Source organism: Protomyctophum bolini (genome assembly GCF_963924005.1).
Source record: "Protomyctophum bolini genome assembly, chromosome: 4".
In the NCBI taxonomy this organism is placed as follows: domain Eukaryota; kingdom Metazoa; phylum Chordata; class Actinopteri; order Myctophiformes; family Myctophidae; genus Protomyctophum; species Protomyctophum bolini.
This window is the reverse complement of record NC_137865.1, coordinates 14,712,068-14,729,881: the sequence shown is the minus strand read 5'-3', so window position 1 is coordinate 14,729,881 and position 17,814 is coordinate 14,712,068. Positions and strand designations below refer to the sequence as shown.

General features: G+C 41.1%; 1 protein-coding gene across 1 annotated transcript in view; it reads left to right on the top strand.

The window, feature by feature from the left end:
• Positions 1–17,814, top strand: part of nup93 (nucleoporin 93) — a 43,881-nt gene that overhangs the window by 8,274 nt on the left and 17,793 nt on the right. Inside the window, exon 4 of the mRNA XM_080761316.1 lies at positions 14,981–15,043. Coding sequence (XP_080617442.1) covers positions 14,981–15,043 — 63 coding nt within the window. The remainder of the gene's footprint in view (positions 1–14,980; positions 15,044–17,814) is intronic.

Sequence of the window (17,814 nt, the reverse complement as noted above, 5' to 3'; positions counted from 1 at the left end):
TGGTATTCAACACGGAGGACAGAACCATTGTTTCTGTCAGTGGTGCGGTCCTCAAGTTATTGTCAAAGACTTCAGATATATCTCTTTATTCTCTTCTGTGCCTGGTCTGCCTCGACGGAACAGGATCTGAAGTTCCGGAGGGCACTGGCCTGTAATCCCTTATACGGGATGGAAATCTGAGATGGGAGATGACCTCAAGAGGCAGCTGTTTGTGGCTCCAGTAGAATCGGTACTGCATGGATGCTCACAGTACCGCAGGAAAAGGCCCTATAGGAGGAGCACCAGCTATGTAGAGTAGACACACTGCAGTGTGACAGCGGAGCTAGCAACATTGTAGAGCTCCGGACTCTGATGCAGGATAGGGGGGGAGTGGAGGGCAGTGATCCAGGAGTCCCGAGTTGGTGGTGTTGGCTACAGTAGTTCACACCAACTCGGTTGAAAGTAGTTAAAAGACCATAGACAGTGACGTGTTAATAATGGAATGGAAATACGTCGCTTTCGGCCAGCTGTTTTAATACAGATGAATGAAAACTATTCTAACGATTATGCAAATTAATTATGATTAGCTCAAAATAATTGCGACCAAGGGATTATAATTATATAATAATTGTATATTGCATATAAACAGACAATTTTTCTGGCTACTTTTTCTCCAGTCATAAATCATTAAATAATTAATTACACTGGATAATTGAGTCCATGTTGGCTATACATCATTGCATGGTTAATAACTATTGGATTTTGGAATTTTATTCTTACTCAGTCCAGGGACAATTTTTATCTGTAACAATCCACTCTCTAAAATGCAACAATGATTGAACTTAGTGCAATGTAATTTCTTATAGTATGTGATATTAGTGTGTGGTTGGATTACAAGACAAAAGCAAATTTAACCACATGAACCCTATACTAGCACCGCCTGGCAAATATTCGAGAACAATAGGTGAAATTTGAAAATGGCAAGCTCACACAACTCTAGCATCCCTATTCTGGGCAATTTCATAATAGGTGGACATTGAGCAAAAATATGCGGACATTTGGCTTGTTGTGACTTGTGAGCTTGTAGATCAGCTGTTTGACATACAAACGGTGGTCATTAGTAAATGTCACATATAGAGAACCGAAGTCGGACATCACTACCACTAGAGGCCGATATCCCCCTGGGTCACAGAGTTATTTTTTCCTTGGGGTCTCTGTAGCATTATGGCATATAATGATAATAATAGCTTGAATTTATATCGGGCCGTTCATGAACCCAAGGACGCTTTACTTCAAAAACAATGAACAACAAACAACCAAACAAAACCACAAACAACTATTTGCCATACGCCTGGGAGAAAAGGTCTTAAAAGAGTCCCGTGTTGGTGGAGCATGCAAAACTCCATTGGGAGAGGGTTCCACAGGGGCCTGCCACACAGAAGGCTCTGTCCCCCAAGGTTTGCTTCCTTGTTTGTGGAAATAACTGTGCTCCACAAATAATGTGAGGATATTGCAAGTGGGGCCCAAACTAATTGGCAAAACAAGATTTTTATGATTATATAACATTAATATATAAAAAGTAATGAAAAAAGAAGAAAACAAGAATTACTCTCGTCATAACTGCAGCAAGCTCACTACGGGTTTTTATTTTTTATCTCCCATTCATTGGCTTAGACTCTAAGCCAATGAATGGGAGATACGACTTCACGGTGCAGAATTCAGACTATGGGTTTTTATCTCCCATTGGCTTAGAGGATACGACTTCACGTTGCAGCGTTTAGAGTAGACTATGAGTTTCATCTCCCATTGGCTTAGAGGATACAACTTCACGTTGCAGCGTTCAGACTATGGGTTTTATTTTTATCTCCCATTGGCTTAGAGGCGCTAGAGGCAGCCAATCATGAAAAAGTGTCCACTAGGTCCTCACTAGTATCAACATCGACAGTATAGCCAGGCTACACAGTGGAGGTCCTGATCCAGAAAAGGGCTGTGAATCACTGCATTAACAGAAGCTAATAAAATGAGATATTTGTGAGTAATGGGGGAGTAACAGCCAGAGAGCTGTTGTTTGGATGACCATCCCCCTTATTTTACTGACCTAATTGTTCCTCAGGGAAATAGTTGTGTAGCTACCAGGCCTTGTTAATGTGAGCGTAGGACAAAGGGACATGCAGTCATCATAACCGGCAGGTCACGGAGGCAGTGGGGAGTGTGTATAAACTGTTGAACCTTATCGCATAACGGCATATGCGTAGATATTCGCATAAAAGCTAATAAAGTACCAGTTGGTATTGCGATTGTTGCATCATCTCCAATAGTAAGATAAACACCATTTAAAATAAAGTGTAATAGTATATTAGTTGAATCAATGTTTTAACTCGGCTCAGTTTCACAGGCTATATTTGCTTATAGGGATGGGATGAAATGATAATTACATTACATTTATTTGATTATCGCGATTATAACAATAATGCTTAAAACACCACTGTTGTTGACCACTTGAAACCCCAGCATCCCTATTCTGGGGTGGAGGTTAGCTGATGTTTAGTTAGTTTAGTTTATTAGTTTGTTTTTTCTTTCCATACAAAACATTCTTAGTTCATCAGTTTTTTTCATTTTCTTATTCTGGAAAAAAAAAAGGTATAGACTGAAGCCTAGGCTTATTACGTCTACCCTTTGGTCCATTAAATTAAAAATTTACAAATGTAAAAATATATGTACATCCCTTTTACAGGTCCTCAAACAACATTTCTACTGAACAGTGCAATATTCATGTTTCTTTTCAATTTTTTTTTTTTCTTCTTCTTCTTTCTGAATAAACAAGCAAAAACAAAAAAAAGAACAATATGCTAATAAAAGTCACAGTAGTAACATGAAGTAGTAGTTCCTTTACTCTGTGTAGCTATTTAATACTTTTTTTTGAATACCTTCTTAAATTTATCCTTAGCTACACAGTCTTTCAATTCCTCATCACATCTGTTCCACAGCTTCACTCCCTTTATCGTTATACAATTACTTCTCACGTTGATCCTTTATTTTTTTTGTTTAAACATACATTTACCTCTGAGTGAATAACAGCTCTCTCTCATTGTGAACAACCCTTGGATACAGTCTGGAAGTGTTTTCATTTTGGTTCTAAGCAGTATCTCTAATGTTTTAAATTCAACTAAATCCTTAAATTTCAGCGTACGACATTTAATAAATAATTAATTGGTGATGTACAAGCTCACAACGCATTGTGATAACGATTATCGCCGGCAAGATATTATAGGGTGGTCTTACTCTTCACAATAACAAATTATTACCTTTCTGGTTGCTGTACTACATTTAGAGGACATCAAAGCTTGTCGCCTACTAGCCAGAGGCTTGTGTGAATTTATTCAAAAGGCAGTTCTGATAGACTGTCAAGTTCAACACATTCCATGAATATTTGTTATTTCGCTCCTTCATATACTAGCTTACCTCAGGAAATTCACCACCACACCATCTAACAGTCCCCACACCCCCTCAGGTGACTCTTAGAGCACACATTCTGTTTGGGCAGGCAGACCTTTTTATTACATGGATTTGCCGACTTATAATAATAGGCCGAAGTGGGTAACTGACTGAATCATTCCTCACAGACCGTGAAACACTCATGGCCGACGTGGAATCATTCCTCACAGTAAAACACGCATGCGCAGCAATCGCTCTGCTGCAAACGGCCAGTGATCCCGTACTGCTCAAGGCATAGTAGATTCATCATGCCGATTTCCCCACAAAACGTAACAGACATGTATGTATTTCATAATGCGTTATAAACATGGGATGCATAGCAAGTGTTACCCACATTTCCATTTGTACTGGGCCAACTTCATTAGGGTAGGGCAAGCTATTGCATATCACTCTGTGTTTCCTCCACACACAGTCTGTCTGCGTGCTTACAGCATCCTGAGTACAGTACACATTGTCGCTGTATGGTGGAAACCTTGGTTGAAAATAACTATGTTCTGTTCTACGGTAACCATTAACCCATTTAGGCCTGACCTTGAAATGTAAAAAATATATATCTTCTAAATCCTCCAGTTTTCTGAAATAAATATTTTCACAACTTTTTTTAAATAATAGACCTACGAGCTTGTAGATCTACTATTTTTCAATAGCTAAATTATAACAATGTTTAAAACACCAAAAGGGGTTCCCGCCCAAAATGGGTTAAGACCTGAGGCCCATTCTACAACCTGTAGTTCTTTAAGAGTTTTGAATAGCCAATCTCTAAAATCTAATATAACAGATGCTTACCTGGTTTTAATGAGTTATCCCAATCTCTTTTTCCCCCCTTGAATTTATATATTTTCATATTGTGAATTTGTGGTCATTAAAATCAAAGGGTGTTGGAACTTCAGATAATAAAAATAATAATGATGATGATGATGATGATACTCTTATAATTTACGCACTCGGGCACACACGCTCGCAAGTGTAACGAAGTGAGAAGTGGAGAAAGATGGAAAATAGCAAGAGGAAGACGAAAGAGAAATTCGGGAGGGTGGATCGTTATACTGTATGGAGGATGTACATGTTAATTAAAACATTTAAAAAACATCTCTACTCCCTTGTACACCTACAACTGTTTGGTCCACACACAAATACGCATTTTTTAAATGTAATAACTACTGTAGATACAGTATGTACCACTGCTAGCTTTCTCTGTCCCTCTGAGCCTCCGTTTATCCCACCTCTTTGTTCATCAAAGAGATGTTCTACCGTACAGATCTTTCGTCCTCCATCCCTCTTTCTCCACCATCCCGCCCTGCTGAGGCCCTGGGTTTGGTACAGGCGTGGGCTTTAGTGCAGTCCAACCTAACTTCATCATCTCTCTCTTTCCCTCATCCTCTGTCCTTGATTTCTTCCCCACCCAAACATAATAGTCAGCCGGATGTACCCTAGCCTGGGTGGGACTGACTGACTGACTGGAAGAGCACTTACGGTAGTCACTTAGTTTCTGGCAACATGGGGGCTCAAGCATGCACGTCTCTCACACACACACACACACACACACACACACACACAAATGACCAGAAATCTTACACCCAGGGCCAACTTTCCAATCACTGAAGCATTTTGTTCTTTATTCATTTAGTAGAAAAGCTGAGCAATAAATGGCATGTTAATGTTGTATAAGATTAAGATCCCAGAAGGCTTAACGCGTGGCTCCAACACATGATAAGCACAACAAATTGTATCTGCTTCTTTGTTGCATACTCCTCCAATGCTTTTGAGCAAAAATATATATTTGGCGAACCCTCAACCCATGCCTGACCAAAATTCCAGAAGTTCAATAAGGTTCTGAGTCATTTAATATGTGACGTGGTGTATAAACAAATGATTTAACAGATGTGTCATTATTGTGTGAATGACATTTCCCGGTTTACATTATACAATTGAGTTTAATGAACACATTCCACACATTATTATAGTATAATTGACTAGATACAGTGAATGCTGGGATTGTTTAATTACCTTTGGAGCATACGCCAAAGTATTTGCACCTTTGATCCATTAAAATCTGCTTGAAAATAGTCTCATGATTATTGAGCTGACAAAAAAGCCACTTCAGTCAGAGGCAGTTTCCCAGAAGCCCTTGCAAGCGAGTTATAGTTTGATTTCCGGTTACATCATCATAACGCGTCAGCCTCGTCACGATGTCCGAGACAAAGACGGATTTCCATAATAATCATCTAACAACGGTGAATTAAACACATAAAGCAAATAGCGGGTTTAGTGTATTATGCGTGGAAAGACAATGGAATAAATGGCGTGTATGGCGGGTTATACGGTCAAAGTGTTAAAAGAGGACTGACCTCAGCTGTGAAATGTTGGGAGAACGCTGCTCAACGCATGCTTTGCAAATTGATCAAATAATCATTCATTACAACATCTCAAATGTCCTTTTAATCAATATATACTGTCCACATGCTTGGCAACATTTTTGTTTATAATATTCTACGAATTGTATTGTAACAAGTACAGTATACAAGGTGTTTATCTTCCTAGATCCCTCTTTTCTCTGTCTTGTCTTTGTGCTCTTCTCTCTCTGGGAATTAGGATTTCATCGAATCTCAATCAAAATGTGAATCTGTTATGGACTTGGAGGCTGAATCCTTTCAAATTCCTTTTATGTAACCTTTATTGAACAGTGAGGAAAGCCTTCTCTGTGCAAAAGTATGTACAGTATACTAACTAACATTAACAGTACTCTTTCAGGCTTCAAAAATAACATTAATTAATTAATTTGCAAAATGAATGTAAAGCAGGCTTCAATAAGCAATGTAGTTCCAAATTGGAACCAGGTGTTGAACCTCAACCCTCCTGAGAATAAGTTATCAGCATCATCTCGGTTTCCTAGAATACCATTTCTGGAGCAAATGCCCAAATCCTAAGCTTGGATGTCTGTAGTATTTCAAAAGACATGACAAATCAAAGCAATCCACAGGGAAATGTAATGGATTTAATTAGCTTTGCAGTGACTCATGAGAAGGTGGTATTGTTGCATTTCCTATGTTACTTTTGAAGTTGGTGTCTTCTTTTGTGGCTACAGGGAAAGTCTCCAGTCTCCACTGTTCCAAATGCTATATTCAGGAATTAACAGATCTTTCTGTGTTTGTGTGTGTGTGTGTGTGTGTGTGTGTGTGTGTGTGTGTGTGTGTTTCATGTGCATGAATGACCTGATGTAGTGATGTACTGTACAGCCTCCACTGTCATAGAGAGAAACACACACCGAGGGAATTGGTGTGTGAAGTGAATGATACAGTGCATGTATACATAGATGTACAGGCAGTAGTAGTACTATCTCTCTGTTGGCCGTTAATCCTAGATTTATCCTTGGCCAAGCCTGGATGAATGTAGGAGGCAATTTCTATAGGTCACGCTGTTAGTTAACCTATATATGGGCAACTTTGAGGGTTCGGTAAACAGGCTTTGTCCTTATTTGTTCCTAATACCTTTTTTTTTTGCCAATAACGGGACACATTTAAATTATTTGTGCGTACAAAGCTTTTCCACGCCCGTTAGAAGGAATATATTAACCATGTGAACCCTTGTGTGCCTTTGTAAAATACATTTCTGATCTGTGACACGTTGTGTGCTTGTAGATTGGCCATTTAGAAAAAATGTCGATACCTTTTTTAAATGGGGCCTAACTCCTAAGTACTTAATGTTATAGGATGTGCCATTATTAGGCCAACACACCCTTGTCTATGGTTCAAATGGAAGGGTGTGTGTCTTGTCAGCTAACTGACTAGCTGGGGGTGGGAATTCAGTGCGTGGCTCATTTGTTCTCCGTTATAGCGAGAAAGAGAGAGAGAGACTATGATAGAGCTGTTATAGCGAGAGGGAGAGAGAGAGACTATGATAGAGCTGTTATAGCGAGAAAGAGAGAGAGAGACTATGATAGAGCTGTTATAGCGAGAGGGAGAGAGAGAGACTATGATAGAGCTGTTATAGCGAGAGGGAGAGAGAGAGACTATGATAGAGCTGTTATAGCGAGAGGGAGAGAGAGAGACTATGATAGAGCCTCCCCTTCTGGAGGAGGACAAAAGCCAAGGAAAGGAAACATGTAGGAAAAAGGGTGTAGGAGGAAAATGAGAAAGGAAGGAGAGATGGAGGGAATGAGAGTATGTGCAGATAATGATATATAAAAAGGAGAAATGGCGACTGCCTGCAGGGTGAATTATCTCCTTTCTGTCCGTCTGCATCTCAGTTATCACTGTTCCATCTTTTTCCCTGATACTACTACCCCCCTCCATCCACCCCACTCCTACTGCATTTAAATCTGTCTCGTCTCATTCACTCTCTTGCTTTCCATTTCTCACTCAGATCTTTCTCTTTCCCTCCCCCATCATGCTCTGTCTCTCTCCTGCCCCACCACCGTCTGTCTGTCTTCATACAGTGATGGCATGCATTGGGTGGACACAGTCTGATAAGCGTGCCTGCATGACCGTGTGTGTGTGTGTGTGTGTGTGTGTGTGTGTGTGTGTGTGTGTGTGTGCAGAGAGTGTTAGAGGGGCAGGGGCTGAAATCCTGTAAGAGGGCACTTTTGGACAAAAATAGCTAAAATGGCAGATCTACAAGCTCTCAACGTGTCACTATTTTCGGGGTGCAAACCCAGCGTCTTCATTTACTCAGTGTGGAGATGCGGTGTATACGACATGGATTTCGAAACAAATTAGTTTAAAAAAAGGCAATTCTCCTGAATGCTGCCTTCCAGTATGGCATGGAAAGGATTGGGAGGGGCATTTGCATTTCTTTCACCATGTAGTAAATGCTGCATTCGTGGTCTGGAGAGGGCAGTTGTTTTACAGACGGGTAAAAGGGGCAGGGGCCGAAGCCCCCTTTGGGGTGTGTGTGTGTGTGTACTGACGGAGCCCCACCTCTGACATCTCTCAACGTGCGTTGCACGCCTCGTGCAGCTTCTGTGTCCGCATGTGAAAGAACACATGAATGAATGTTTGTGCCATGCCGTGCACAGGTGACACATGGGCATCGCTTCCTTCCATGCTTCTCTCGTGCGTGCAGCCGTGCACCATGACTACTTGTCAGTGCACAAGAGAGCTGTACGTTGTGAATGAGTGTATGGCATGTGCCTACACTATCACTACACACGCAGACACGTGTGTTTCCATGCCTGCAATGTTTGCCACAAAGGCAGGGGTGTGTGTGTGTGTGTGTGTGTGTGTGTCACCCTACATGCCTCCCACCCCCTTCATTAACTAAACATGACCCTTAAGAGCATGATTAGCCTGGTTTCAACACAGGATGTCGGAAGTCATCAACCAAGAGGAGGAGAAGAAAAAAACATTACTGTAATTGCATTGCGCCATGGGAGAGAGGAGGGAGGAAAGAAACAGGATGCATAGATGGATAAAAGGAACAAACTGAGTGGGACTGAGAGGTTGTGGGGGAGGGGGGGAGGATGCTGGGAAGAAGTGAAGGATCGAGGGAGGTAGAGAGAGAGAGAGTGAGGGAAAGAGAACAGAGGATGAATGGGGGTGTTAACTTATGGTACGATCTGAGAATATATATGAATCCATAGCTCCATCTCATGGACCCCCCCCCTCCCCCGTGTCTGAGTCCAGAGTTGGTACAGCCCTCCCGACAATAAAACCACCTCCAGTGAGTCTTGATGTGGCACTTCTACCCGGCTCTCTCGTGCTTGCCCACAGAGGCAGTGGCCTGGTATAGCACGGTGAAAGACTGCGACTGGACCGACATGCAGGCTCCACGGGACCCTGCGAACACGCCCCAGAATGGCGGCCACTTGCTGCTGCCCTGGCAGAGCCTCAGAGATATGGGGAGGTTTAGGGGCCAGGGGTGAGAGGTGCAATGCGGGTCTCACAGGGGCTGTCAAAAGCCTGGACACCTGGCAATACTTAGCTTTTTAGGTACTTTTGTACTTGTACTCTTCTCCTGTTGTCTCATCCTCTCCTCTCCCTGTCTGACTGTCTGCTGGCAGTCTAGAGCTCAGCATGAGTGAGTATCGCCTACACGAGCACGCACACACACACACACACACACACACACACACACACACACACACACACACACACACACACACACACACACACACACACTTAATACACACACACACTTAATAATACACTTAACTATACATGCATGTGTTTTCTCTGTCTCTCTCTATCACCTGTCACTCTTTCTTTCTCCCTCATTGTATTGGCTTACTTTGCAATTAATGCATGTCATGTCATGTGTTAAATGACAAAAACAATGATGGTAATAATGGACCAATGATGATAATTGTGATTACTTTTTGAAGGCATCTGTACAGTATGTATTCTCTACACAGGAAGTGGAGGAGTGATGGGTGGGGTTACACACAGACACACATGCGCTCGCAAACGCACGCACGCACACACACACACGCAACGACTCGCGCAAAGAGCGGCACCGGCTGGCTCATTGTCTCACGGCAACTGAGGACAAAATCCTTCCTTCCTTTCCTTCTTCCCTCCTTCCTTCCCTCCCTTACTTTCAATTTCACATGTCATTCTGACAGATGGCAACCACATGTTTTGCTGAATGCTGAATCAATGCAATTAAAATATAGGTTATACTTTGATGGTTATAGATGTATGTACTTGTGTGTGTGCGTGTGCTTTCCTCAATAGAATCCTACTATTACGATAGTTAATTTGTGGGGAGTAATTTGTTCCTATTAATCAAAAGAGACCGTGTACACTGTACAGCAATACATTGTCATTTTCTGTAACTCCGTCTTCTAAGTTATAGTCCATAGATAAGAGGGAGGCTGGAGAGGCTTTTTCCCATCATGCCTAACAATACTATTCATTGTGATCTGCAGAGATTGCGTGCCTTATCAGTCAAACTATTCCTATACAATATTTCATAATTGGGGATTTTAAGTAGGCTGTGTTGCTGTTAAATCACGATGACCATGACATACTGTATATTACTTGAAGATATTTGAAGATTTGAGATTATAGGATCGATTGGAAAAGGATAATATAAAACATTGATCCTATCCGCTAAGCTGCTATTTGTCATTATGACAGGCCATCTATACATTTTGTTCAGGCACATTTTGTCTGCTCTTCTTGGCTGACCAAGCCCAAGAAATAGAGAGGCCTGTATGCATTGTGCGCGCAGTCACACGTGCACATGTATGTCACATGCCTGAATACACGCCAATCATGTTACATACATGTCATGAAGTAGAGAATGCATGTTCATGTCGTGTGTGTGTGTGTGTGTGTGTGTGTGTGTGTGTGTGTGTCCACCCACCTTACCTGTATGTAATAGATTAACCTTTTACATATACAATTAATCTAAAGAAATTATATTTTACAGAGAGCTGTGGTGATTAGCAATCACCACTTAGATTCTGCTGCAACACACATACCACATATGTTTTATACTATATATATTCTCTGTATATTCTCTATGAGTTTTTGCACCTCTTTTAAAAATATATTCATATTTTTGGGAGATCGGACTACTTCTGTTTCTCCTGCAGCCATGTTCCCATTTCCTGAAGAAGCTTCTAGGCTGTCTGACCATCTGTCTGTTGGTGTTACAGTGGGTCGCAGACCTGTAAACGAGCAGAACGTAAGGGTGGGCCCCCAAACAAAGTTACAAAACCCAATCTAAATCCATTAATTTACATTCAACACATCACAATTTTGTATTGTTTGCTGAAGTCTGTCCATTATGTTGGGTAATTTACATTTGATCAGGTTTGTGTGTCAGACTCGGCGCAGGTCTTAAAGTAAACCTCCCGTTTGCTGTCTATTTTTACCTATTTAGAATGAAGGCATAGAGGACTAGACGCTTCTGCAGTATTTTATCATTTCAAAATGTGGGTTACAGGCGGTGGCTACTTCTTACCTTCTTACCATGGCATATCTAACAATAATGTCTACATACCAATGCACAGCATATTACGGATTACGGCGCCCCTCCTAGAGTGATGATCAATACATGTAATGAATGTACGAATAGAGAAAGAGAGAACGACATGGATGGAGGAAAGAGGGACGAAGCCCATGGCCTTGTGGATGGACTCATTGACGAGTCAAGTGTCAAACGGCACTTTTTAATAATATGGTCATATAACATGTACTATAGGCCCTTTCTTATGTACAGTACATTTGTATATATAGGTTTGATATTGTGATACATTGTCAATACTTTGTGGCTGTGGAGATTGGTGATATTTGGCTATAGTCATGTAGATTGAGTTGTGAGTTGATGCACAAGCACAACTTAAGTATACATGTGGTTTAGTGGCTAGCCAGCCTTTGTGCTTTCTAGATACTATCCTATACATCATTTCAGTGCAGTTCTCTAGTGAGTGTTGACTGAGCTGTGACCTTTCCTTGGTTAGTTAAATATAGACATTGTGTAAGATTCTCCTGGGTAGACTGTAGACAGAGGTTGAGGTCGGGTGGAGGGAGGGGAGATGGGGCAGGCCATGAGAGCTACACATGTATGCAAGGACAGATTAGAGGTGTACCCGTCCCATACCATTCTTTCCTTCCAGATACCCATAACTTGCGTATCGGTTGGTACCGAGTACCGATCCGATCTGTGCAATTTCAATAAAGAACTAGGACAGTGGTTCTCAAAATAGGGTCCAGGTTCTTTGGGCGGTTCCAAATGGACCCTTACAGAGGTCTGTAACTCTGAGAGCGTTCAATTGGAACCAAATGGACCCTTACGGGTTGAGTGAGAACCATTGATGTAGGAATAAATACAAATTCTATCTATAAAATCTAAAATCTATAAAACATGGCATAGACTATGCCATGTATAGGCATACTGATACCGTCCGATACCAGTGTTTTAGGCCGTATCGGCAGTTTAACAACTCTAGGAAAGATACAGAAAAAGAGCGATAGAGGATGAAAGCGACCATTTTGTGAAATAGAAGTGGATGGAGAGAACAAGAGAGTGCTTTTAAGAGGTAAGGAAATGACAGTTTAAAGGGTTTTTCAGCAAAACGTTGACCGTTGGCTTTTTAATAGCTTAGCCTTCCTGGAAACTAAATGTTGCCCCGGGCAATGTAAACAATTCCATTTTATTGCAAAGATCCTCAAAATGAAATTAGAAAACTGTAGGGGGATTTCGTCTCTGCCCCTGCCTGCATCTGTGTTCCAGCAGTAGTGCTACTCGGGAACCTGTAGAGGTCGCCTTTTTTCAGACTTGCAAGCATGTCTGTCTCAGTGGTAGTTTGAGTCGGTCAGGTGTTAAATAATATTAATGAATTCTATTTATAATGCGCTTTATTTGGACAAAATCTCAAAGTGCTACAATAAATATAACCATCACACCACCGAAAGCAGTAACAAACCTTAAACATACCGCAGACATTGTGATTGTGTAGTGAGTCATGACTGACACAGTATTCGGTCCGCCCAACGTGCAACCCCTATAAACACTGACACTTTTTGACACTTGACACTTTTGTTGTTTTAAGTTTATGGTGGATGAGTAGTGGACACAATGGCTGTGTACATAATTTGGTCCCAGAAGATGAGAGAGAGAGAAATGAAGGAGACATATGATAGACAGTTTTGAGATGGGAAAGAAATGTGAAATGGATGAAATGTGAAATAGATCAATGGAGGTAGTGAGCACGATGGTGACGATGTGTGGACCATGAAGTGAAACTCTTATGAGAGGGGTCAGTAAAACTATGTGCTTTAGAAAGCATTTAAGCTGCTCCCACATGCTTCAAGTAGACAGACAGTGAAATAACAGCCCATTACCAGACAGGAGAAATAAGTAGCTGTCATTTAAAGGGCTATTTTGTCAGAGATATATGTCTGCACTCTGCACTTATACGCCCAGACCACTGTTAAACATGGATAGGGACATGCTTTTTTCCCACACTTACATTGATCATATAATACTCATATCATGGATAAGACATGGAAATTCATCTTCATCTTCCAAGTCTAGCTAATTAATACACCAATGGTAATGGTTTGGGATTGGGACAGAGGAAATATTTTGTTCAGTACATAAGGTCATACTTTTCAGTTTTCATCTCTTCAGATTTCTATGGTAAAAAGTGGGCAGATGAAATTATATATAAAATGTGTGTGTGTGTGTGTGTGTGTGTGTGTGTGTGTGTGTGGTGCGCATGTATTTTCTGTGCAGATTGTTGCATTAACTCTCTGCTCCTGGCGTGAAAAGACTTGCAAATATGCATATATACCGAAGTATCCCTGAACAATAGGTTTCAGAAAACCTTTGAAAGCTTTGTTGAGGTCTACATTCATGACAATAATGCTCTATGAATAAAATGCTTTTATCGCCCGTATAAATGATGATTTTAGCATTGATTGATTTTTACATTAGTTCCCTGTAGTTGTGACCTTGCTGTATGCTCTGCCAGCATAAAACTCCCAGCCACGTCACCCACCCCCCGTGTGTCCTTAGAGCAGGAAGTGAACGTGTGTGCATACAGCAAGGCCTCCATTTTAATGTTGTCTTAAGATGGCTGCCCCTGACTGTTCCGTGTCCTCATCCGCTTCCCTACCCTCTCTGAAGAGTGCAATTATGTACTCTTCTACACCCGGCATAATTACCATGTAATCACTCGCTAATTCACATCCTATATATAGATCGAGGAGCCTGTGTTTTATTGGGATAGGTGAGTGAGAGGCATAATTGCACATTTCAGCTGGAAATGCAGAAAATGGGGACAGATGCATCATGCAGGTGCAGCCATCTTGAGACGACACCAAAGCGGAGACTGCAGTGCCCTGCTTTGAGGACACTTAAATGGTGTATGGATGAGTTAACCCATTTCGGACGATTCTGCAAATAGCTTCTAAATCATAACTGTTTTCTGGAAATCTTATTTTTCTATTTCAGTGGTGCTCAAAATGTTTTCTTGTCAAAGACCCCCAAAATGATATGCATTTGGCCACGGACCCCCCCCCCCCCCCCATCTCCAAATACTTTGTTTCAGGGACTCCCAGTAGCAAAGATTTGAGTTAAAAATCTTCACTTAATTTTTTTTATATTCAAACTGACACATTTTCACTTCTAAAATAGCAGATCTACAAGCTCATGATGTGGCGTGCTAATATGATTGTATATCTGCTATTTTTTAAATAATAGTTCAGAAAGTGGTTAAAATCTAAAATGACCCAGACGCTTTCCCAGTTTTAATGGGAATACAGTGTGAGCAGTTCCTGTATGCCTGCTGATCATTTGCGAACGATTTGTGAATAATTCCAAGCATCCATACTGTAGTTAGCCAGTTTTTCCAGTGTTGTACACAAATGTGCTATCGATTTGTGAAATAAGGAAAATGTGTGAAAACATAATTAAGCAGGTTTTTATCTCACATGGACGAAGCTGCTGATTGTGCACCTGTTCCATCACACGCTGTATTTCTTGGCTTTGTGTAATAAATGTCTTCTGATCTTGCTCTGTTTGTCATTCACTCATCCCTTCGTTTCTCTCACAGGGCTTCTTGAAGAACGAGAGAGACAACGCCCTCTTGTCGGCCATCGAGGAGTCACGCCGCAGGGTTGGTATCTATTTAGTGGGAGCATCTCTCTTAAAGACTCTTGGTAAAACTTGGATGAAATTGTAAATGTGAAACACTCGCGTGTGCATGACATTATCATAGTAGTGCGTAACCGATGCCAGATTCTTGGTTCCAATCTTAGACCACCAATTACCGATGTTTTGAGAGATATTTCATCACAAATTGTAACATTTGTAAAAGGTGGAGAACATTAACTTATAACGAAGAAAAACAAATACTCAAATAAATTGGCGAATGGGAGGTCCGACACACTGACCACCACCCCAACTCATAAAATCTGTGCGTGGGCCTCATCAAGGACGTCGAGTCCTTCTGGTAGGCGGTTTTCCAGGACCACCAATCCGACCAATATGTCCATATATGGGCTTATATCAGGGATCTCCATATGTGGCCATAAAAGGGACAAGAACTGACTTGTATACAGATCCCCATATATGGGCATAAAAGGAGCACAGAGATCTCCATTTATGGGCACAACAGGGACACGGTTAGACAGGTGCAACGGGTACTCTGACAAGGTCCCGTCACTATGTCCCCAAATGGCCTATATGGGGAGTTGTGTCATGAACAAATGACTCCAGGGAAGTCCCTATTCAGTTCAATTCAAGTTTGAGGGAACAATCCTGAAATGGTTTTGTTGTTAATCTCATTTGGGTTCAGTAAGAACTAAGGAATTGTAGCCCTCATTAAAGTTTCGAAGTTAAGTATCCTGTACTTTAAACCCCTTGTGGTGTAAACCTTATGGGGACTGTTGTGAAATGGTTTTCCTGATGTTCACCAGAGAGTCATTTGGTTTAATTAGCTGCCTTTCCATTATCTCCCTGTGCTCCCTGAGAGGTACTAGTACTAAAGTGAAAGGCTGAAAAAAAGAAGAATGAAAAGCTGACATGTACATCGACTAAAGCAATTCAGTTTCAAACATTCCAACATTTGGCGTTCTTCCTCTCTGTGTTGAGACGAAATTCTGTGACACATTAATGTATGTGCAGACGATTAATGTGTGTGTGCAGATGTTGGCCTCCATATGCTAACCGAGGTTAAATGAGGAAGATTGATTAGTTGCTCAGCCTACTTCTGTTTCCGGGAAGACAAAACCTCACTGTTAATGGTGCCAATTTGTAACTCAAGTTACAACAAGTGTGGAGTGGAATGTAATGGGGGTCAATTTGGTTAACATTGGTACACTCAACACTGAGCATTTTACTGTGTATGAAGCGAACAAATTAACCTGGATCCGTAATTTAAAAAGACAGAACGAAGCAGGGGCTCTGTGTTCATCAACGATCCTGAAATAAGTGTTCTTCTGAGACTAGTTGGAACCATAATGAGGTTTACATGGAGCTGACCTACATCGTAGGAGTCTTAATACGTTTCCTTGCAAAATGATAACACATAATTGAAGTGATGAAGCATGGTTGAAAAAACAATGATAAAACATATTTCAAAAGTCACAATTCTGGGATTTGCTATGTATTTAATACTATATTTAATACATGTTTTTAAGGGTGTGTTTGGGGTGAGGGAGGTGGAGTCGGCATTTGCTGCATTTGAGCTTAACGCTGTATTTGGTATATTAAGGCTGCCTGCAACGGTTCATCAAATTCATTGATTTAATCAATTATAGGAAATTTGACAACTTTCTATTGAATGTGACACGCATTATATTGAAATAAAATACATCCTTTTGTTGTTTGTACATGTCTTTAACAACATGAACCCTCGCGTCCTTATTCTGGCCATGCTGTAGTGGTGAAAATAGCCAGTCGACAAGCTCGCTTCGTGATCAGGCATTTTTGCAGAAGAGTTTTGATGTCGGGCGGAGCAGGGGTTCATGTCTACACCCCTGCAGGAAACCATTATATAATGGTTTAAATGGCTGTAAAATCCAATAGGGCTGCTAATCGATTGGAGAAATCGTTAACAGTTTTTGTGTCGAGGGTATATATTTTATTAAAAAGGTGTGACTCAGTGTGTCTCAATTTGATTAATTGTAAAAGTAATTGTGTTGATAGATTAATCGGTAAGAAAGTAATCAATAGTTGATGTTATAAAATAGCCTGTATATTATATGCTACATGTGCTCTTGTGAACTGCTGCAGAATAATCAGCAGCCTGTATCCGTGTGTAACCAAGAGGTATTAAATGTAGTCTACATTGTTTCTCCCCAAGCTGCAGATTGACAGCTTTTAATTAGCTGATGTTCCCATTATCTCACCCGAGACTCCAGGGAGAAGAAAAATAGACAGGAGTCTGTCCTGGTGGGCTGGCAGAAACCTGATGGGAGTCTGCTCTATTGCTAAATCGTGTGTGTGTGTGTGTGTGTGTGTGTGTGTGTGTGTGTGTGTGTGTGTGTGTGTGTGTGTGTGTGTGTGTGTGTGCGCTCTTTGCCTGCCTTAGGCGGTATAAGTAGTGTACCTAAAATCCAGGTGCTGCCAACTCAGACCCAGTTAGTGTGTGTGGCTGCACATATTTGACCTGTATTCCTTCTCCTATATTGACCCATTTCAGTACGACAGGTTTATTTGCTACACTTGATTTCTCAATCTTTTTCATTTCAATTGGCTCATGGATCCCCTTTTGAAATGATCGTTTAATCACTAGGACCCCAATATACTCTTACCTCTGATAGTGTACAAATGGAATGTGTGCACTCTTGGAGTTATAGACCCTTAAAGATGTGGTGAAATAAAAATCACACCCATGTGAATTTGGAGGTAAAGTTTTGTAGCCTGGAATCCAGACTGATTTTG